Source organism: Athene noctua, chromosome 7, assembly GCF_965140245.1.
Source record: "Athene noctua chromosome 7, bAthNoc1.hap1.1, whole genome shotgun sequence".
Taxonomy (NCBI): domain Eukaryota; kingdom Metazoa; phylum Chordata; class Aves; order Strigiformes; family Strigidae; genus Athene; species Athene noctua.
This window is the reverse complement of record NC_134043.1, coordinates 726,662-750,285: the sequence shown is the minus strand read 5'-3', so window position 1 is coordinate 750,285 and position 23,624 is coordinate 726,662. Positions and strand designations below refer to the sequence as shown.

The following is a 23,624-nucleotide window of genomic DNA, read 5'->3' as shown; positions in this document are numbered from 1 at the left end:
GATCTCATTTTGACATGCCTTAAATTTGAATCAAGCCTGACTTAAATCCCTAGGTCATGGTTACGTTAGGGGGGTTTTCAAGCCAGCAGACTTCAGAACTGAGGTGCTCTGCAGGGGTAGGTCTCCCTCAGATTTACACCACTGGAAACCTAAATAGCTGGGAGAGTGGGGCCCAGGGACTCTTGCGTGCAAGGCTCAGCTGCAGTTCCCACCAGCACAGCAAGAAGTGTGCTGAGGCCGAGAGCAGGCTCTGCACCCCACGGGTGCAGGACGGTGACCCCGTGTCTCAGGGAGGGGATCTCTCCAGCTGGGGGAGAAGCTTCCCAGCCGGGGGGCAGGAGGGCACAGGGAATGCCCTGGTTCAGCACCGGTACGTGCTGCCGGTTCCTCTCCCTTACCAGAACGAGGGATCGTCGCAGCCACGCGCAGAAGCTGGATGTTCCAGCCGTGAGCTGGATGTTCTGTGCACCCCCCACCCGCTGCCAGGAGGCACACGGGCGAGCAGGAAGGGCCAGGTAGAGCTCACCCACCATCGCCACACGCCTCCCTACCCGCTGAGGTCTGGAGAGCTCGGGGACGCCCCTCGGGGCACGACTTACCCCACCTTGCAGCGCACAGGCCAGGAGCAGCGATGGGAGGCCGAGGACACGGCGGCCAGCAGGAACTTGCCCGTTCCCAGCCTCTGCAAGACCCGAGAGCCCCGTGCTGGGTGGCATCGCCCCGTCCCAGCCGGGCGAGGGGCTGGGGGCACGCGCTGGCCGAGAGCTTTCCTTCACGTTCAAAACCTCCAGCGCGTACAAGCTACCTGAAACAGCCCTCCACCCTTTTCCCCCCCCTCACAAAAGGAACATGAAAAAAATAGGTTTACACTTCACAGGAACACAAAGGCAGAGTGTGCTTAATTTATTAAAATCACCACGTCTTCCTGAAAGTATACTGGTATGTAAAATATGCATACAAAATACAACATTCAAACAAATTATTTACATCCAGGGCAGCTGCAATACCAAGCAATAACTTTAGCAACAGTTCTAAAAATAACTTGCTGCAGTGTACACTCAATTAGGTATTTCACAACATGAAGCCTGAATTTTAGCATTGTACTGCTATACTAAGTTCTAAAATATTACAGTACTTCCAGATATTAACGCTTCTTTAAAAAACAGACAACTCAAACTGGTTTGTAGATTGACAAAACACTACACATTTATCTTTGGGGACTGAAAACCACAGCAGATTTAGACACAAATGTAATAGCTACATTCAAAATACATTCAGTCTATTTATGCCGAAAATACATTCAGTATAAGTTACAATTTATTGCACATTTCTTATATTCTGTAGAAATATATTGTACCTCTTAATGCTTATTTCCCATACATTCATAAGTGGCCCTGCCTGTGAAGAGAGACACGGATGCCTCTCCCCAGCAGCTTCGCAGGGATGGGGCAGTGCTCCCGCAGGGGTGGCCCCACCACACCGTCTGCAGCCCCGCAGGCGGCTCGGCCAAGGCAAGAGCAGCCCGATCCCCGGGAGGGGACCAGCTCCCGGGGGTACCGGGGGGCACCGGGCTCCGCACGCAGCCCCAGGGCAGCTCCACAAGACCCACACGGAGCCACAGCCCTCCTCCACACGCACCACCAGGCAGAAGGGCGCTCGCTGTGTAAACCACAAAGGAGGCGATGGCGCGTCCTCCCACCCGTCCTCCCAGCGCCCCCCTGGCGGGGGGGCCCTGCCGAAGCGCTGCCTCCCACAGACCGAAGCCCTGCTGCTAAACGTGTCCCTGTAGTGCCGAGGCAGTTTGTCAAACACCGTTCTCAGCAGCAACAAACGGAACACAAAAACTTCCTTCCCATTAGCAAGGACGTGCTGGGGACACCCTTCAGCCCATCAACGGCCACAGGAGATCCAGGCAGACAGGGGCCCCAAAAAGATCCTGCTCTGTTCAATGTTAAGACCCATTGTGGGGACTAGACGTGTTTCTAAACAAACCTATTTATAATTCTTGATTCTATTACCAGAAAAAAAAAGAGTGACACAAGGATGACTAAAATATAAGGTTCATTATGGGGTTACACGAGGGAATGACCCTGGTTAAGTACAGACGACTATAAAAGTAGCAAAGTGCAAAAGAGATTACAGTTCCAATTTCTCAAGGGGCATTTGGGGAGAGCAGTTAAGGAAACAAACAAAAAAATTAGGTGCTAAGGAAAATGTTAATTAATTTTCCCTTTCAGTTCATATTCCATGCATAAAGTTAGGTTGTTATGAGAAGCAAATTAAAAAAATTAGCAACTCCCCCAAACTAGAAGTGTCAATTAGGAGAGGCTAAATGTGGTGACTGGTCTTGAGCATCCTTGAGCTTGAGAAGTTTTACAAGCTGAAGAAGTTGTGCTTTAAATGAAGATTAGCAGGAACATTAGCAAGCTCTCAGGAAACCTAAGCCTCCCTAACACTGCAAAGAACTGTCTCAGCATAACCTCTGCTCTTAAATTTGAACAGGACAAATCTACATCGAGGGAAAAGGCCACTAAAACAAGGGGGATTTGTTGTTTGTTTGGTTTTGTGGTTTGTTTTTGTTTTTATTTTAAAAGGCCTGTACAGTTTACAAACATCTTAAAGCCCAGTACAACGACATCCGCCCCTCGGCTCAGTTCTGTTTAACTCCAGTTCACTAAAACATACATCTACCTCTCAACAACAACAGAAAAAAGGAAACCAGCGCAAAAATATTGAGCTAAGTCAAAAGCTACAGCAAACAGACCATAACGTCTCAAGCCATGAGATATGAACAGGAAGGATGTGAAGTATTCCCGGGGCTGGAGGTGTGACCCAAGAGGTGCAGCCGACCCAGAGCGGCTGCGCAGAGCATCCCCCCGCCCCACACACCGCCCCGCCTGGCACCAGAAGGGTCTTGTTCAAATTCCAGGGTTGTTCAACAGTTTTCAGAGACTCCAGGAGGGAAACTGAAAAAACACAGTCTCAAAATCCACCACCACGTAAGGCTGACCAAAGGGATGGGAAAAAGGAAGGGTGAAGCCTAGGGCCGACCCCGGGGGAGCGCAGGATGGTGCTGGTGAGCTCCCCCCCGCGCACCCCGTGCCGTTTCCTTGCACCACGGTGTGAATCAAAGCTGTAACATCCGCAGGAGCCTCGCGAAGGCGGGGACCACATTTATTTCAGCAGTCACAACACACACAGACCACAGCCCGGTCCCAGAGCAGGGCAGGGCTTGGGAAGCCCCCGGCAGCGGCGGCAGCGCCGGAGCCGCAGCGAGCGGTACCGTCCCCATCACCAGCTCACCGCCGCGTTACCCCGTAACCCGCTGAACACCCCCGGCTCTACCCTGAGAGGGGCAGCCCAGCGCCTCACGCCCCAAAGCAGACTTTAATTTCACAGCACAACTTCAGTCCAGCACAGTTCCTCACCCAGAGGAGCTTCTGCACAGACACCAAATTCCTCCACGTGTAACCCCGTTCAGAGGGAAGGAACGCCCAGGACAGCTATCGGGTACACGCCAAGGGCACAGGTGCTTTCAAAGGATAATATAAAGTGCATAGGACTGAATTTAAAATGGAAGAAAAATCCCTAGAGAGCATTCTGATCACTTGCCCCGTGAAGTTCAAGGAATGCCTCCATTTTGGGAAAAAAAAATAAACTTAAAAGGGTATAAGAGAAGCTAACAACATCCCTTGGCCATCTTGCATTTTGTACGGCAACTGATTGCGTCTTCACTAACGAGTCTTACTGCATCAAGGCTGCTGCAAACACCCCAGGTTTGCTAGAGACGTTCCTCCACAGGGCTCCGCAAGCACCCACCTCTCCTCCGCCCCCCAGCAGCCTGACCCTGCCCAGGCAGGAACCGCGCTGCCGGCGGAGGGGCCGCGGCCCTCGGGAGGAACCTGATTCTGCCGCGTTCTCCTTCCCAGACGACAGTACTTTCTGTTTGAACATTATTTCCTTCGGTTCTCTCAGGGTTATTTTAAACCACTCAGTGTTCTGTGATGGAGGCTCCCGTGCGGGGGGGCCGTGCTGCGCCCCGGGGCCGGCATCGCGGGCAGGGACATGGGGCTCCCCGGTACCCCCCCGCCAGGTCCCCCTGAACAACAACTCTGGTGCTTCAGGAGGCTCCACTCTTTCATACGTCCTTCTTGTTGTTAATTGTTCTAAATGACTGGGTTTAATGCATATTTTAATACACTACTCTGGGTGTTTGCAATCATTTGATTCTTTTTTTTCCCAGAAGAGCTGACTGGGCCTGCGAGTGCTGGGAGTTCTGGAAAGATGGATGTTTCCTTTTGGGCACCTTCCTGAGTGCTAAAGCAATTCTGAAAAGTTCATCTCACCTGCACAGTTTAAATACTTCTGAAGAAACAGACTTAATACTATGTAAAATTACTCTGCTACCATCAACTTTAGACACCTTACTCTGCAAATTCAAAAATTTGATGTCAATGGATAAGACATTACCTCTTCCCACTTAAAAAAAATAATCTTTCATTGTTCCTTTTTAACATGAGAATTTTTTTCAAGTTACATTCTACAAGAACAAATGCTGGATCTTAGGTTTGCAAATCTTTTGATACTCAAGTCAGCATCACACAGTTGCAAAAATCACCCCTCACACAGCTTAGAAATTATGTCTCTCTTGAGCTCCCGGGTGCAGTTCATGCAGCTGAAGCATGTAAGAATTAAATCTGTAAGATGACTCTGATTATATCTCAGAAAGCATACTGGAGAAAAAAATCTATTAGCAACCTAGCAGAAATATTCCCCGCTGTTCAGCTAACAGACCGTGCAAAGACTTGCATTATTTAACACAAGCAGGAGCACTAGTGCAAGCAGGTAACCTGCATTAGAGCCTATTCAGGGGGCAATCAACACCCATAAAGGGTCCCTAATAGCCGGGGGGGGGTCAGGATGAAACATGGAGTACTCATACTACTGACTGTCCCACTCAGTAAAAGTTTAACCCGTTCTTCCACGTAAGAGCCCCAGTTCAAGAGGTTTCATGTCAAAGATTGATCTTAAAAACCTTAACTAGCCAACAGCTTACTTCCACAGAGCTGCACAGAATTTTTGCAAAGCTTTGACATCTCTGGGCTTCATTTACATGGACCACCTGGATACAGAAACATTTAAAGAACCATACTATTATGAAATGTATCATTTTGGCTATTAAAACCATTAGAATACTAGATTCAAATGTGTGGACCGTGGAGTGGGGCAGAATTCACAAAATGCCAGAACATCAGCGAATTTTGAAAAAACAGCCCCCTGTTGATAGCTTGCAGTACTACGGAAACACGATTAGAGCTGTTAATAGTTTTCAGCAGGCTGGTGCTATTTCTGAAGCCCGTATGGAACCTCTGGACGGGCTGTACTGGCATCGTGCAAGGCCACCAGCACTCTGAATTCACCCTCGGGCAGGGCCCTAGGCCGTGGCAGGCAAGAGCAGACAGTGACCCAGCCCACAGTGCGGGTGCATTCTGCAGGTTTCAACTGTTTTCCAAGAATTAATTTTGTTAAAGCTTCCCCCTAAAACATCAAAAGGCACTACAAAAACGTTACTAGTGACAGATTGGCAAGACACTGCTTAAAAATATATACTTTCTCAGTTTAGGTAGAATTTCTCCCATTTCATCCCTACGTATCTATCAGAAAAATATTGCCTCTATTATTTTTCCTGCTGTTAAAAGAAAAATTGTGCCTTGATAGATATTGTTCAGTGAACAAATGAACAGAGTAAAATAACTCCAAATCCTAACTATAATACTGTATATGAAATCAAGGCAATAAAAATAAAAGTTAATAAAACACTGACACTAGATGCTTTTGTTCACAATATATATACTTAGTGGAATTTTCATCTTTTTTAGTTGCTTAGGTAATGGCAAAAATAGTATTTAAAAATGCATTTTACTGACAGCCCCTTTTCAGATTTCTGTGTAAAAATATGTAAAAAGCTGGATTATATTAGGTCTTTTACTTGGTTTGAGGACAAAATATGTGGGTTTTTTGCAGACAGGCTTTAACCAGTACCAGCTATTTCCAATGCGTTTGGGGTTTGACTAGGATAAAGAGTGGAACGGTGAAAGGTATTTTAACACTGTCATGGTGTTTTAAGCTCTTTTCTGCAATTAGTGTCTTAGTGTCTAATTAGAGAACCAAAGCAAGTCACTGACTTGCTGTACAAAATACGAGCCATGAGTCAAAAGCTGCCCCTTCCAGTGGCCAAATACGAAGCCAGATGCCAGCGCGCTGGTTTGGGCACTTGAATACTGAACCGCGTTACCTGAGGTAGACCAAAAATAAAAATAATATCACATGTTAAAAGATGAACAGAAGAATTGGTTCCCCTCTCCTCCGCCGGGGAGCCGCGTCAGGCTTTGGAGTCCTCCTGCAGGCCGAGCTGGGAAATGCTCTTCTTGACGCGCAGGGCGGTGAGGCGCGCCGCGCCGTTGGCGTGCCAGCACTCCCGCATGATCCTGCCCATCACCCGCAGCGCCTGCAGGCCGGAGGCAGGAGAACGGGTCAAGAATAAGAACAGATCCTCCTGCTCTTCGTTTTTTCAGTGCAATACTGGAAGGTAAAGTATAGCTCTCCGAAACGGTAACACAACAGCAATAACCTAAATCGAGACCGATATTGCAGGGAGTTCAGCGTGCGGTGCTGAGACAGTTCTCTCTGTATTGATCTGGGAGCTGAAAAGGAGCCAGACATCTGACACACATTTAAATCCAGGAGAGGATGGACACGGAGCTCCCTTTGAAAAATTCTGCATTAATTTAAATATGCTTTGTAATAAACTGGAAAACTGCTTTTACCTCACAGCTTTGCCACTGGTTCGGAACATTTGGTCTCAGCTTCTGCTCACAAACCACCCTTCTCATATCGTCTATCGAAGGATCAGAAGGCACAACGTCGTAGTAAGGCAGCTGGTATTCCTCAGTGATTCCTAGGGAAGATTTATTGGGGAGGCAACACAAAATCCAAACCAGCTGCTCCAGAATCAACTAATTGTCTGTTTTTACAGGCAACAAGAGAGAACATTTGGGGTCACCTTGAACAACTGCTCCACAACAGACTTCTACCACCACATACTGCCAAGGTAATTGAGAGTGCAGGGGCAGGGACATAGATCCTTTAATTAATTTTGTTTAAGATAAAGGCGATCACGATTGCAAAACAAAAAGGCCAGAAACCTCACCTCCAACGGAGCACCTTCGGGCTATCTCCCAGTACACCAGCCCGAGAGAGTAGATGTCAGCACGCTTGAAGGACTCGAAGATGTTGGTGTTCATGGCATCATCCAGTATCTCCGGAGCCATATACCTGCCGAGCACACAAAGGCCACTTTGCCAGAGGCAGCTCCCGCAAAGGGCCGCGGCTGCGCTGCCGGGGCCGGGAAACAGCCGCTGGGAAAAGGAGAAGGGAAACTCCTTTGGACAGCGGCTGGGAGTGGAAGCAAGGGGCTGGCCTGGGTGATGGGATTAACGCCGCGGCCGCCGACACCCCACGCGTCACCGTGAGCCCTCAGGGCGCTGGGAGTGATGCCCTGACTCCGCCCAGGGCCAGGGCTGACGACACGCGACGCCTGGGCCACAGAGCTGCTTGGGCTGGTGGCCAATGCTCAACAGATGCCAAGAGCGGAGGGGGAGGAAAGGGCCGAGGAAATCTGCCCCTCAGCCTGCCCTCACCCACCTCCTGGTGCCCACTCTGGGGTTCTGGGGAATGTCGATGGTGTTGAGCACCGAGTCGTGCTTCACGGCCAGGCCCAGGTCCGCGATGGCGCAGCTTTCGTTCCTCTTCACCAGGATGTTCTTAGATTTCAGATCTCGGTGCGCGATCGCCGGCTTGCCTGTTCACAGAAAGCACCCTCAATTCTGACAGCAGTACGAATTGTAATACAAGGAGCAAGGACGCAAAGCCGGTTTTATTCAGCTTTGTTACGACACCCTGTAAAAAACATTGAAGCCTATTTTTACCCAGCAAAGCTCTGCTAAATGACATCAAATACAAAAAAACCCCTTGAGGGCATTTTTGTTCAAGTATCTGTATTTCAAGAATAAAACACAAAAAAAGAGAAACTGTAACTTTGCCCTCCAAATTAATTTAGAAAATCCTTCGCTAGCGCTCCCACAGGCACCCACTTAAGGATGTGGAAAGGGGTGCAGACAGGGAACATGGGAAGACAACATTCCTATTCTCTGCTGACACCGTACCACACACTGTGGTGTAACAGTTTGTACAGTGCTTTGTGTCTGCACAAAACTACGTCACCCATAAGCCTCTTTGCAAATACCACTGAAGCTTCTTAAAATACTTGAAGGCCAAGCGGGGGGAAGCACTCGCCTTGCGTGCCCACGATCTCCATGTGGAGGTGGGCCAGGCCGCTGGCCACCGACAGCGCCAGCTTGACCATGCCCTCCACCGTCACCGTGCCCCTGTTCAGGTAGTCAAACAGGGACCCTTGCTCGTGGTACTCGGAGACAAGCCACAGCTGAGTCCATGTCCCGTTATCTACACAGAGGAAGCAAGATTATTCAGCTTTATTAAAAAAATTACCCCGGAAAAGCCTTCCCTGCCACGTGGCCGGCTCAGGCATGCAAACGAAGACGTTTGCCAGCCCCCAGCGGGAGGGCTCGGGGCGGCCGCGAGGCTCGGAGCGGTGTTTCCAACACCCAGACAGGCACTGGGGACTCGGCACAGGACTCGTGGCATACCCTTGTTATCGGCAGCGATAAAGCCCAGGATGTTTTCGTGTCTCAGCATAACCGTCTGATAAATTTCTGCCTCCCGAAACCAGGACCGTTCATCTCTGGAGGAGAAGATTTTCACAGCTACGTCTTCCCCACACCATTTTCCACGCCAGACTTCACCGAATCGGCCTTTTCCTACAATTTCCTGCAGGACAATAGTCCTGGCGATTGTTCTTTGTACAAGCAGAGGTAAACCTAGTTTGAAAAGAAGAGGTGGGTGTTTGTGAAACAGTTCAGCAGCAATCTTTAAATCCCCAAGTTGGACATTTCCCAGCGAGCTGTACTCACAACTTTGCTTTCAAAGGGTATCAAGGGAAAATCCTCTCCCAACCAAAACCTCCTAAAATCCTCCTTTTTAACGTTAACGTGCCAGATGAGCGTACATCGTGCCTGACACCAGGTACAAGAGGCAATCTCAGATCTGAAGTTGGGTGTGAGCCCTCCCTGCCACCAGCCCCGCTGGACCACAGTGCGTGGCAGTGACAGCCCAAGTCACAACAGGAATTACACAGGGGACAGAAACAGAAAAGGTCTGAAAAACTTAATTTGGCTTGGTATGAACTACAGTTTGCATAATTAGTTGATCTGTTCTGGCTGAAATTTTCAGAGATAAAAATAAATTATCATAGCAGTTTCATTTTGTTTTGCTGGCCATAAACCCCTGCCTCGTTTGATCTGATACGGTATTTGTCTGGGAATTAACAAAGAAATTTATTTTTTTTTTTTAAATCAAGACAACCTTTTAACAGAGCAAAATAATCGGTGGGAGAAATTGTAGTTTGAAGGCCCGCTTACTCAAATTTATTCAAATTTTCCCTTTGGTTTCCTGGACAGAGCCCTCACATGGGCTCGTCCCAGCTGCCTGTGGTCAAGCCCTGGGTCGCCTCTGGGCAGAGAGGAGCAAACTGGTTTGGCCAAAATCAGAAGAAATCCCAGCGGCGCACGCAGGGCTCCGGTGCCTCCAGGGTGGGTCAGCACAGCTGCAGCCCTGCGATCAGCTCAGGGATGTCTGTGAACAGCTGAAACTTCAGGGTAGATAAAGCCAAAGCCTGCCCATTATATCCGTGGAAAAACATTGGGGAAATACAACAAATTAACCCTGAAGGGTATATAGTTCATGGAAAATAAATTAAGCTAAGCACCATTTATAAATTTTTCACTTAAACTGGGCTGTACACACCAGACATGCCCCCAGGGGATGAGCTGGAGTTTTTGAATTCCCACCTCATTTTTGTGTTTCTTTGATTTAACCAGCTCTGAGTAGCAACGGAGGCATCGCAGTAGATAGAACAGCAGAAATGGGAAAAATACTAAGACAGCTGGCGTTCTGCACAAAACAAGAATTTGGAGTAACGTTTTGCCACCGCCATAGAAATTTCAGGAGCAGCATCCTGACTCATTCAGTTAAATTTAGTAACTTCTATCATCCGCTGTGCCAGCAATGTTTTGTTTAAGACTTGAAACCGCCTTCTGAATTAATTTTTTAAGTTCTTCCATTCAAATAATCGAACTTCTGCAATTTGACAGAAAAAGAGCAAACAAAGCCCTGTTGCCACTGCAAGGTGCGGCCAAGCGTGTCGGCACAAAACCTCCTTTGATAAAAAAAACTCGTCACTGGTGTACAAGTCTCTGAGACAAGGCCCCCAGCTGTACCCTCTGCCCGGCAGGCGACATTCTTCATCGCCCTGCGAGCAAGACGGCACCTTTGCCTCATGAAATGCCTCAACCATCATGAAAATTTGCTCCGACGGCCGGCAGCGACGCCAGGCCAGCCCCGCTGCGGCGAGGGGGCGGGCAGGCGGCCCCCACCTACCAGAGCCGGAGCCGGAGGTCGTCATGTCGTAGATGAGATCCTTCAGCGTCTTGCCGGAGCTCACCAGGGTGCACTCGGCCAGGGGCTCCTCCACGTTGGGTGGCTTGGGCCTGCGGCGGGCGGCACGCCGGGCCGGGCAGGCGCAGGCCACCAGCACCGCCGCCAGCGAGAGGGCGCAGAGCGGCACCGCCACCGCCACCGCCAGCACCACGGGCCCCGCGCTGGCTCGGCCGGGGGGCTCCGACGCTTCGGGGAGACACAAGGGAGAGCGGGGGGAGGGAAAAAGACAGTAAGTGAAGGGCTGCGCAGCAACAACCTATTGAGGTTTCACGTTTCCCCAGCGAGGCAGACCCCGCTCCCGGGAGTTACGGGGCCTTTGCCCCGCAGCAGCTCTTCCGCGGGCAGCCTGGGCCCGGGTCAGCGCGGGGTCACCCCAACCACCACCTCCGCGGTCACCCGAGCAGCCCCCACGGGACGGCAGCAGAGACGCTCGGCAGCGCAGCCGGCGGCAGGTGTCGGACAGAGCACCACCGTGCCTACCCCGGGAACAGCCCCAGGAGAGCCCCAGACGCAGCGACCCCTCCCCACAGGGCACCGGCCCGTTGTAACTCCTCTGTCACTCACCCCCCCAGGCTTCCCCCAGCACAACGGCCACCAGCTCCTCCAGCTGGTCCCACCCACCTCTCAGTACCATTCGGGACAACAAACACCTGAAGAACATTTCCTTGCAACCGTAGTTCCAAAAATGCAGCAGGGACTCTACAGGAGAGGCCGGTTTGATCTGCCTGCGCTGGGGAAATGCCGCTGGCCTGCAGTCAGCCGATCCCCCCCAGTCCCACCACAGAAGACCGACGGGGGACCAGCAAGTTCAGTGCAGGACCCCGACGGAGACAGCCCCAAGCACAGGCTGCGCCAGCCCTGTTTGTGTGTTTCCCATCATGCTGTCCCTGCTGGAAACAAATCCTTGGAAAAAACGATTTCCTAGCACTTAATGCCTATGGGAATACCAAGCTCTAGTAAACGAGGCATTAAAAGGACTTCTAAGACAGAACACTTTTGGAACCTGTGCTCATGAAGCTGTATTTCACGAGTCAAGAAACAGGACTGTCCTGTTTGGATCATTTTCCATTTTAAAACTGTAGGGATAAAAAACGTATCAAGAAGTTATAGGAATACATTATTACAGTATTTACTTGCACATGCACACACAGAACCCCCTTAATGCCCCCCAAATTGTTAACAATCTGAAAACCAAAACAAACCAATGAACCAACATCCTCCCCAAAAATTGAATCAAAACAAACACAACCCAAAACACTCAGAATCACAAATACCAAACACTGGATCTAAAGGCTGCAGAAGGATCGTGAACCCCACACCATGCAAAGTCACCCCTTAGCTGTTCTAGAAAGCAAAAAGCCCCTCTCTCCCCTTAGGCAAAGGCTCAGCAACGTGCACGCTGAAATGCAAATTTTGAGCATAACTGCAGCAGCCTGCTGGCCCCCAGCATGGGCTGTGACTTTCCTCCAGCCAATATTACAACAGAAACTCTTCAAAGGACCCTCTCGAGCCGCGCAGCCCATCACTCAGAAGTGCCCGGAGCAGCTAGCTCTGCAAAGTCAACTCGTTCCTTTTCCTTCTCTTCCTTATGTTTTAGCACTATGCACTTTAACCAAGTGAGAAAAGAAAATAAATAAAATGTTAACAACCGAGGGCCCTGTGTCTATTCACAGCACACAGTTCAAACCTTTCTGAAAACACAGGTTTTATGTCTTGCCCACGGGCTTTTCCTTTAATAGACTTCGCCAGGACATCAAGGGGTCATCTGGCAGATTTGTACGAGGATTTGCAAGCAGGATTCCTCCCTGCAACCGCTGCCTGTTAACCGATACACGGTGATTTCCTAAGCTGTTTTTAATTACGTTTCCCCAGGGCAGGGGTTTCCCTCGGAGCAGGCGTGCACCCTCCGCGCCCTGTGGAGCCGCTCCCGCCGCAGGGGAGCGGGTGCTGCGCCGTGCGCCGGGGTGGGAGTTGTCCATCCCTCCCCACGCCCAGGCGGATGCTCAAAACGTGGCGCTTCAGCGCGTCACCCAAAGCCACGTCCTCACCCCCGGACCCGAGCAGATTCGTTACCTGTGGCGGGGGCTGTTAGAGACACACACACACAATGTAAAACATCCGCTCTTCCACAACTGCTGAAAAGCAACATGACACTAAATGAAGAAGATACAAAACTTTATTGTTCTTAGGCCAGCACTAACAGTAGCAGCAGGAAAATAACCAGGAAGCCTTGGCCAGCAGCAGCCGAGGCCGCGGTGCCCGCGGGGGGTGGCAGGTGCCCACCCACTCCCGCCGCGCGGCACCAGGTGGGACACCCCTCACCGCGGCTCTGCCGCTCGCCCGCGCCGACCCCGGCCGGCTCCACCTCTCGGGCACACTGACGGTCACGGCCGCCCTCTATCCCCCTCCCGGTCCTTCCACCTCCTTCCTCCTCTTTTTCCGCAGCTCCCTCCAATCCAGAGCACCACTTCCAGAAGCAAACTTCTTAAAAATCTCCGCTTCTGTTCTCTTTTTCTTTACCTTCAAGCCTGTTTCCTTGCAGTCTGGATGTTACAGGTGGCAAACCTGTCCAGGCAAAAAACAGCAACAGTTATTGTTGGCTTTCTTTTTATCTTAAAATATTATACATACCTACACGTGTGTGCATCTATCTATCTATCAAAACTTTCCAGGATCTCCTGAAACAGGGAAGCAGCTCCAGCAGTACTTCAAATGGGAGAAAAGCCAAGTTTGCTAAGGGCACAATATGTTACTTCCACCAGTTGCTGCGGTGACCCCCGACCCCGCACGGGCCGTGACTGCAGACTGGCAGCCGAGTAACTGGGTGACCACAACGAGGCCAAAGGGTTGAGGTGTGGGCCAAGGCAAGTGGAGAAGCGTGCACGTCCACAAGCACTCCTGACTCATAAGGAACCTAAAAGCAAATACCCGTTTTTGAAGGGGCTTTAATATTAAAGCCATATTAGGGGTTCTAATATTAAAGCCATATTACTATACTGGCTATGTCTGCACCACCTTGTCACACATTGTGCAAACTCAGCTTCAGTTCCTAAATTTGCCAATGGAATTAAGTGAGACAACGATGCACTCAACGTTTCTGGGATGTGACAATTTGTAGTGTGTACACTGTAAACCACTGAAACAGGTTTTATAGCAGAATTTTAAGGGGCTCATTAAAAATGCTCAGTATATCTTTAAAAAAAAAAAAGGCAACAAAAACATTCTTACCAGAAAAAATGTCTGCAGTTTTAACAGAAAAGTGATCTGATACACTTTTACTGAAAACTTTATATAAGCACAATTTCTATTGTCAACAAACTGCAGAGCAGGCTTTGAGAGAGAACTGCAGTAGCGCTTAACCGGGAGAGCTCCTTCCCTCCCACGTGGCGTTCGGGAGCCAGGCAAGCAGCAGGTCTGGCAGGGACACGGGGAGCACAGCGAGCTCATGTTGGCGCTCTGGGACAAAGAGCAGGAGAAAGCTTGGCTGGAGGAGGGGACGGAGGAGGGAGCGCGGGGCCAGACGCTCACGGCCATGCCGGGGATGCGCAGCGGGACGGCGGAGCGAAGCAGAAGCAAAATGCAAAAGACTCTCCCACAGCCACTCAGGAGTGTGAAACCCAGCAGCAGGAATACAAACAGACACCAGCTTTATGACTCGTTCAGAATAAAATCAAGTTGAGGGATGCTTACAGGTCTCCTCTGAGATGCGGCTATGAGAGAGCTCAGTGCAGAAGGCACGTCAGCAGTGAGCCTGGAAGCTGAGGTGTCCGGGCCGGTTTGCGCGGGGTCTCTACTGAGTTCCTGGCAAGTGAAGAGATCCGGAGTGTCTAGAGAAGTTTCTTGGAAGGAATCAACGGGAAACCTCCTTTGCCATCCTTTAGCCTACTGGCTGTGCCAAAGACAAAGTGCGGATCAAGGCTGGTGGCAGCTGCTCAAACCCTTTCCAGTTCTTCACAAGCACAGGCGGGAGGTTTGAGAAGGGCCAGCGCTGTGGCTCCTGCTGCACAGTGGCTGCGGGCCACCTTCAGCCCCGAGCCCTGCAGCACGGTGTCCTGCAGCCCTGCCCACCGCCGGGCTCGCACACCACGGCCCCCAGGGAGCCCAAACCACAGGCAGGAGAAGGGACAAACAGTGCAAGTGCCAAATACACGACACACAAGGTAAAAACAGTAACTAACGGCGACATCACAGATAAGTGTGGCAATGTTTACAGCAGTTGTGCAATGTTAAAACTCTTCGGGAAACAAGAAAATCCCTCATGACTACCTAAAACCATCAAATCAACACCATTAATCATAACATTTTGCAATCTGATTTCAAATGTACTATTCAATGACTTACTAATCAAGAGTAGATGCTGAAGACGTGTTGCCACGTATGAAACAAAAATAACACATCTGGCAGTATTCAGCAATTTCATAATATGGCATAGTCGTATTTCAAGTTGTGTAAACAAAATAGTACTTTTAAGCAGAAAAAAGGAAAGATTCTCTTTTTCCCCTCCAATGGAAGAGACATTCTCACACACAACATTTCCCTTGCTTTTGACATATAACGGGCACCACAAGACTTCTAGGAGCCCTGTTTAAGTTCCTAAGCTAATCAGGGGGAAAAGTGATGTATTCTTTCCAATGCAGCAAGAAAATATATTGCATCTAATGCAGAGCTCTAGTCAGACGTACAGAATAATTTTTAGACTATCCCAACAATACACAATTTGGACTAGAGTCTAAAATCAAGTTCCTCTTCCACCATGACTACAGACTACCCCTCTCCAAACATTCAGAAATTGGCCAGGAAAGGTCTGCTTACAGATCCAGAAATCCAAGCAAACTCGTCAGGGATACAGCCACAAGATAAACAAACACATTATCTGAACCGCTGTTTCCTGCCGCCTCTTTGCAGGGCTGTATCCTTACCAGTCCCTCCAGAGAACACGCATCTGGGACGGCCAAAATGGACAAAAGTATGTGAAGTATTTGCGGAACGAGACATCCAGAGAGCAGCTATGACAGGCTGGAGCTCTGCCCGCTGGGGTTTTGCTGAGGAGAACCTCAGGAGATCCGTCCAAGGGGTGGGATGACCCCAGAACTGCGCCAGCGGGGCAGCACTCGACTGCACCAACACGGAGGGGAAAGGGGTTTGGTCACCTCATGCAGCTACTCCCACCTCCGAGCAGCTCTGCACCACAGCCCCCGCCAACAGCCGCCGTCCCGGCTGCGGGCAGGCACCCTCCCGCCGGCCAGGAAGGGGACGCCCTGACTTACAGGCTGATGTGTCTGGGCCAGCTGTTACCGGACTGAAGCACTTCTCACACTGCCCTACACCATTCCCAGCACCAACCGCACCTCCACAGCCCCTGGGCAGGACACCCTGGCCAGTCTCAGCCCAGCCCTGGCGGGCTGGAAGGCATCAGATCCAGAGGGAGGTTGGTCACAGAGGCTCTTCTTCCCCACTTTTGAGCCCTGGCCTCCATCCGCTGTCTGTGCCGCAGCGGACAAGCTCATTTTCTTCATCAAAAACCCCCAAACAGGAAACAGCCAGCTAAATCAAGTTTCTGTTGCTATTTTGCAGCAGAGTAGTAACACAAACTGTTAATGTTGGCCGCTGAACTCTTGCAGTGGCTTTCAGAAACCATCAGTTATGAGGAAACAAAGTGGCCACACAGAAGAGAGAAACAAATATATAGAAGTATTTCCCCTCCTCTTCTTTGTTTTGCTCCATTCTCCCCGTTTGTATCCATCACTAACATTTTAGGAGAGTTAGTGAGAAGAACTGTTTTGCCTCTTCGCTCGTTGTCCAGACCTTCCTTCTAACTCTACTCTTGGACCAAGTTTGTGCTGGGAAAACAAAGTGAGACCTTGTTCATCTGTTCAATAACAGACAAGGGACGCCAAAAGTAAAGGAGAGGGAAAGTGGAGCTTTGCCCTGAACCGCACCCTGCACGTCTCTGCCCTCCAGGACCCGAGGAAGCTCTCAAGGTCCAGAAATGATGGAGATTTCCCTTACAATTTATATTCAAGCACTGGGTTTTATTCAGACAGTTATTGCTTGAAGGCTGATTGTTCTCATTTTCTGCAGCAATACACATCTTACAAAACTTTTGGTACAGTACTTCTTTCATACTAACACATATCATTTAACATTCTCCTAGAAAAGCTTTAATGCCTTTGGGCATTTCCAAACAGGTAAACCAAGAGTAATTATTTGTTCATGCAAAACCTATGGACGATACTAAAAAAACCCAACAGAATACAAGACTCCTGCCCAACAACTAGTCTAATCAGTACGGTATGTCTCTCTTGGCACTATGAATATACTCAATAGATTTTTGTCTTAGGAATTCTATTATATTTCCCTTTCTTTCATCCCAGTGTGTGGCACTATAGGTGATACGAGGGCTATTTGTGCCATTGTACAGTTCAGGCAAGAGGAATAAAGAGAGCTGGCAAATTACTTATTATACAGGTTTTTTTAATCCCTCTATTAGCTTAGTCTTCCTGCATAAAGGCTCCGTTCTCCTCTGACTCATTTTCCATTATGCAAATGCAGAACAGAAATCATACACTTTTTATCTCAAGTTCTAGAGATGCTGCTGTGTCAGGTCACCCAAAACAGGGCAGAGAGGAGAGCGCTCCTGCTGTGTGCCGCCTTTTGCTGGAGTGGCAGACGTACTTTTGAAGGAAAAGCCCTAAGAACCAGAGAATTCTTTGCTGTGCCGAAGTTCCCCCCAACTCCCGGCCGTGTGGCTGCATGCACTGAACCACCCCCCCCCCGGTTTTTCTCAGAGAAGTTGACATTTTCTTTCTCCAGCCTCCGCAAGCAGCCTGGTCAGAATGCCCAGAGCCTTGGGAGGGATTTGCAAACGCACCTGCACCCACCCAGCCTTCATTTTCAGCACCTGTAAAGAAAGAGACGTAATTTGGAGCCTCACGAGGTGTTTCCAGATCAGGAGGTTAGACTGAGCAGCAGCATGAACTCGTCTGCGCACACCCACGGACAGACAGACAGACACCAGAGCTCAGGGAAGTCCCGTTAACTACAGCTGGTGAGGAGTGTGAAGTGCCTGAGCCTTCGGGCTCTGGTTCAACGGCTCTGAGTCGCTGCCTCCACCTAAGGAGGGAATTGAAGCCAACATCAACTTTGCTGCTTTGGAGAAGGGATGGGAAACAACTTCCCCAGCCAGGTCCTGGTCATCCTGGGGCCAAAGACCACCCTCCACCACGACCAAATATAAGGAGCTCCAGTAGCCTGCTCCCAGGCTGGCATCTATCAACAGGCTTGTGAGTGGGTAAATCCCGCTCACATGTGGGGTAGGGGCAGAGGGCACAAGCACCGTCTCCCAGATCTGAAATACAGCCTGAAAAATCCTGAGACACAAGTCTACAACTGGAAGAAGTCTTCTTGCTCTTATTAGCAACTCCTCAAAACCAGGCTGTTACATGCTGAGGTGCACAGAGGCAGTTTCTCATACAGAGATTCACAGAAAGGGCCATCGAGGGAGCAGCACGCAGGCTGTCTTCTGCAGCCCCATTATGACATCCCACTGACAGGGGAAGGTCACCTCAAGTCACCTGCTGGGGCAGAAAGTATCCCAGTTAAAATACTAGATGCCTGGAAATGAATTCAGGGTGGCACAGAAAAATCCTAATTACTGCAAACCAACCCTGCACTTCGAAATGCAGCACCTGCTATGAGAAATACGGGTCTGAAATCTCTGCCAGCAAGAAGTAATACATCAAAAGCAGATATCCCGGTTGAATTTGTCCTTCAAGATGTGTATTTTCAGACATTGTAAAAAAAACCCAAACAAACCACCTGGGAAGAAGAACCCCCTCCTTTCACACAAGGCAGAGCTGCTCTGCTGCTGCCTGAGGCAGGCAATGCCACCTACAGTTTCACTACAGAAATTCACGCACAGGCCATCAAACCAAAGTGCTTTCTGCCCCCCGCGATCCCCGTGCTGCCGTGCCAGCTGGTGGTTTTGCAGCCCTCCTGGTGCGGGTGCAGCATCGGTGGACGTTAACGCCGGGCTGGGGCTGGTGTCCCCGGCTGGACGCCGCTGCGGGGCCCGGGGGGCAAGGAGCCGCCTCACCCGCAGGGACGGGGCCCGCCGGCACCTGCCCAGGGCTTCTCCTCCCCGAGAGCCACTCCTGCCCCGGCAAGCTTCGCCTCTCCACACGCTCTGCTTTTAAACCAGAATCTGCACAGCAGAGAGAGAGAGAGAGAGCGGAAAGATAATACCCTACAGATACGTACCAAGCGTCAAACTGGACGTATTACCACTCTTTTGAGAGAGGGTGGTGGGAGGTGGGCTGGCTTAACTAAGTCCCGTGACGAAGCAGGTGTATTTTAAAGAGCAGCACGGCTGTGTGCTAACTCGGGCACTAATCAACAGACCCGGTGGCTGCGGCACCCGCCACGGCCGGCAAGGGAGAGCCAAGCAGCACGAGACAAGCCACAGAACGGCACGCCGTGACATGCCGGGGGAGGAGGTGACACTACGCAGGGACCTCTGGGCCAACCAACACCCCCCCGGGGCCTTGCACCAGCACGGCCCGAGCACAGCAAGTCCCAGCTCTGGGAACCCTGGCCTAGCCCATACTCAGTAAGAGACTAATTACTAAACCTAGAACTGCTTCCACGCTTTGTCAGAGCAGCTGACAGCTCTAGTGCTGGTTACTCACTGTGGTGCCTCCACTTTAAATTTCTTGCCCTCACTCAGAAACAAACCCAAGATCCAGATTTGGATTTCCAAGTGCCATGTAAGACCAGAAGTGAGAGAAGGACAGAATGCAAGCTGAGCAAGGAGTTGCCTAAAATCTCACTTTGGAAAGAGCAACTTCCTCAGCGGAGGAACACACCTACAAGGGCAGCAGCATGCAGAGGGTTTTTCCTGGCCCGTGGGGCACAGGGGCTGCGGGGGGAGCCCGGGCAGCCCTGGCTGGTGCAGCCCAGCTCCCTCACCTGCGTACACAGCAACACCCCCAAGAAAGTTTATTTTTACTGTGGCCCAAATGAAGCTTTCCTACAATGGGGATTATGTGCAGGAGGACTGTCAGGAAAGACCAGCGAACAAGTAACACTGGCCACTGTTAAATTTTCAACTAACATGAATTCCCCCAAATGTTTAGAGCAAAGGGCTCAGGCTAAAAATTAAGTAATTTTCTCTGGTACTGAAATATGAAACCAGAGGTTTTGCAACGACCAGGTCAAGTGCTGGGACGACAGACATGCCTCTGCCACTCTATAAATAGCAGTTTTCTCCCAAGACTCCACTCCAGCATCTCAACTTGAAAAAAAAAAGCACATGGTATTTTATTTCTACATTTCTAGCACATGACCACTATTAGTATCTCCCTTCTGTTGTCAATCGAAAGAAAAATACTGAAATACTCCTCCTTCCTGCCCAACGCCCCAGGGCAGGTCAGGTCCTGGGGCACAGAGCTCCCAGCTGTGAGGCTCCTCCAGAGGGGCCGGTGGGGACAGACCCTGCCCCAGGAGCACCCAGCACCCGCCTGCGCACCGGGAGGTGACGGTCCCCAAGGCCACCCAGGAACTCCCCCACGGCCTCCCTCCTGCCTCCTACATCACACAGCCAGTGCTTCCAGTAACGGCCTTCTAAATTCTGTTAAGTACTATACGACAGCGGCTTAAACGCAATTTATAACTGTAAATTATGTATTAATTTGCATCTTTCTTACCTGTAACATCTCTCACTGGTACAAGTACATAAAAAGGTATCATCTGGTAAAACAGTATATTTTGCAGCTTTTTCAAAAAAGCTCAGTCTTGGAAAGAAGAGTCAGATAATTAAACCTAAAAATAGTATAAATATTTGTTTTCAAAAAGCACTGGATCAACTTCATTACAGCGCTTTGAGTCTGGCAGACTCAATACTGCGCCAGCTGTGTAATACAGAGAGCTCCTAGAAGTGCAAATCCTTTTCCTCCCTCTAATTGGGACCAGGAATCTTACACATTCTCGTCCCTGCTGGGCAAGAATCAATGACACCAATCTAACACCAAAGAAAAGCCAACTTAGGAGCTGCTAAAATGAACTGCAGAACCCCCAAGCTCACGACAAACAAGAGAGCTGAAATGGCATCAGCCAAAGACGTTCCCCCGGGGACTTGGTGGCCCTGGCGAGACCCCATGTGTCGGCAGAGAGGACACACCTGACCACGACGGAGCCGCCCCAAAGCCCCGGATCCTCAGGCACCGGCGTACGCTGGGGTAACCACCCCCAATCCAGAGCCCAAAGACATGGTGCTGGGAGACAGAGGGGCCAAGGACAAGGAGGAGAGCGGCTCCTCCAGCGCCGGGGGACCATCCCACCACGCGTCAGACCTCAGCACCAACCAGACACTAGCCCCATATGCAATTCACCGTCAGCACCTACACCTAACCGCCTTCCTTCCAAAGCCCTCCAGTCTGAATTCTTACCCAAGCCATCTAAAACAGGACTTTTAAATGGAGTGCAGAGAGGTCTGAGGCTGCAAAACTTCAGCCAGTGGAAGGTCTTTGTCATTTCCTTGTGACGCACCAGTTACAGCTCTCAGCTCCTCACAACTCCTAGTTCACAGCTGCTATACGTTGCTGACCCAAGCCCCATGGAAAGTCCCCAGTGGATCAGGTATCATCTTCCTACCATCTAGTCTAATGCCAATTCAAATTACAAACCCCCTTAAGATATCCCAGCCCATGAGATCTGTGAGGTTAAGAGTCTGTTTCCTCCAGACGCCTCCTTTCGTCTTCACAGTTAATGCCTCGTGGGGTATCAAAGGCAGAATTTGGAGCATCTTTAGGTGATGCAAGAAATTCACTTTTCCTTAGAGTTGCAGTTCAGATTTTTCTGAAACAAGTCGGGCAAAAAAACATCTACTGTTTTAGAGACAGCCTTTAAACCCCCCATCAGCACCTCCCACGGCCGCAGCCTCTGCGCAGCGTTTCTGCGCTCTCGGGGCATCACACGCCTTTGAGCAGCGTCGCGCACTCGGACGGCACCTACCGACGGGCAGGCGAAGGGTGATGTTGTTGCAGAAGTCGGTGTAGCAGCACTCAGTCTTTGTGATGTTCTTGGAGCTGTGGCAGAAGACCTGGGCGTTCAGCTCCGGGAGGGAGACGCAGGACTTGACCACCTCCTCCCGCCCGTTGGTCAGCATGACCGAGGCCCAGCAGGCTCCCTCCGTCTGGCAGGTGAAGTTGGTCTGCTCGCACAGCTGGCACACGCACTTGAGACCTGCAAAAGAGGTTTCCAGCTCTTGTGAGGAGACCCCGGGAAGACGGAACCCCACGGCCCATCCCGGCTTGTCTTGCCCAAGGCCAGCCAGCACCAGGAGCACCCGCCGGAGCTCCCCAGCAGGTCCCGTGCCGGGGCTGGTGCCTGTGCTGGGGAACGGCGCCCGGGCTGCAGGACGAGGCTGCTCCGGGAGGTCCCCAACACCCGCGGGTGAACCATTCTTAAACCAGGTGGCCCTTGGTCACCGGAAAGTGTATAGCACCTATCTTGCATGGGGGAGAAGACTGACCACCCCAAAAAGAAGTTGTGGTGAAAGTTGCCTTCTGCCTTGGTGGGGAGATGGAGGTTCAAGCCTTCAGGTTGAGGTTCTCAGCTCCCCGCACCCAAGGCACCGCCTCAGCACCGCTCAGGACACACGCAGGGACACGTGCTCCATTTCACGGTGTCTGTTCAGGCACAGCTACGTTCATCACATACTGGATTTAAAAAAAAAAAAAACGGCAGCTGCTGTCCGGTGGCTGCGCTGACCTCCCGAAGGCGGCCACCCCTCGCCTGTGCCAGCCAGCCCACGGCGGCAATGCACAGCCTGGCCAGAGCAAGGCCCGGGCACAACGCACCCGAGCCCCTGCCGGCAGGCACGGGCCAGGACTGAGGACCCTTCCTCCCCCCGTGTCCCGAGATGATGCACCTTCTCCAGGCACACAAACAGCTGCCCAATTGCTTTTGGTGCGAAGTCTGATGAATTCTAGACTTGGTATGTTTTTCCAAATCAAAAAGAAACACATTTAATAACTACTACATTTTTCAGGCTTTACTGGAAGATGAGGGGGAAACCGAAGCCACATCATCTCAGTGACACACCAGATGTCAACAACAGATTTTTTTTTCCCCTTCTTTGTTTTCTTCGCCTGCTTCAAAACAAACAGTTTTTGCTTGCTTTGTGCCAAGCTTAGGAGCCCATATCAGAAGTAATAATCAAATCACCAAGGTGTCTTAACCTTGGGCTGAAAACAATTTCTACAAGAAACTCTTCCTTAAGTGCACTTCATACAGCTATTTTGTTTCTGTAAAAAGAACAAAACCAAAATGCCTCATTTTAGAGGACAGAGACTTAATCTCTTCAATTTTTGACTTGAACAGTTCTTACCCCACCACAGGGTCCCCAAGTGCGTTCTGTGCACCTTCCCAGTCAGTTCTAACTCTGCAGGACTGAACCCTGTTTTACTAATGGAAGCCAGGGTTATTTTAAAAAAAAAAAAAGTAATTTCATCCATGAATCCATTCCGTTTCTTTGGGAATTGGGCAGGGGGAGACTGTTTCTTTTACTTAGAGATAACAGACATCCAGAAAGTAAAACCATGAGGAGACTAGGATGGCCACCAGGAAGAGAAAAGCCTTCCTCTGATGGCTGGCTGCCCCCCGACAGGCCAGCAGACACCAGAACCCGCCGCCTTTCTCACTCTGACGCCTTTCCCTGATCAAAGCGGGAGCTAGACCAGCCTCTGCCATTGCCCCAAGCTGGCAACCAGCCAGGGGCTTGCTGCCGCCAGAGCCCCCCGGCTCTGGGTGTCAGTCCCCGTGTCCCCCGGCCAAGGAGGACGGCGCGAGGCCGTGGGGGGAGCAGCAGGGACTCGTCTCAAACAGAGTCCCCAGAGGGGCGGAGAAGTCCTGACAGACGTCAGCGCAAATCCCGTTTCTGTGACTCTATTTGTTTTCTTTACAACAATCTTCATCCTGTGCTACCCTTC

General features: G+C 50.6%; 1 protein-coding gene across 1 annotated transcript in view; it reads right to left on the bottom strand.

Moving 5' to 3' along the window:
- Positions 1-779: 779 nt before the first annotated feature.
- The window catches only part of ACVR1C (activin A receptor type 1C), a 32,635-nt gene continuing 9,790 nt past the window's right edge, over positions 780-23,624 (bottom strand). The window contains exons 2-9 of the mRNA XM_074911431.1: positions 21,646-21,876; positions 10,576-10,821; positions 8,727-8,957; positions 8,356-8,523; positions 7,705-7,861; positions 7,211-7,335; positions 6,828-6,958; positions 780-6,508 (exon numbers count right to left, since the gene is read on the bottom strand). Coding sequence (XP_074767532.1) covers positions 6,383-6,508; positions 6,828-6,958; positions 7,211-7,335; positions 7,705-7,861; positions 8,356-8,523; positions 8,727-8,957; positions 10,576-10,821; positions 21,646-21,876 — 1,415 coding nt within the window. The 3' untranslated portion in view covers positions 780-6,382. The remainder of the gene's footprint in view (positions 6,509-6,827; positions 6,959-7,210; positions 7,336-7,704; positions 7,862-8,355; positions 8,524-8,726; positions 8,958-10,575; positions 10,822-21,645; positions 21,877-23,624) is intronic.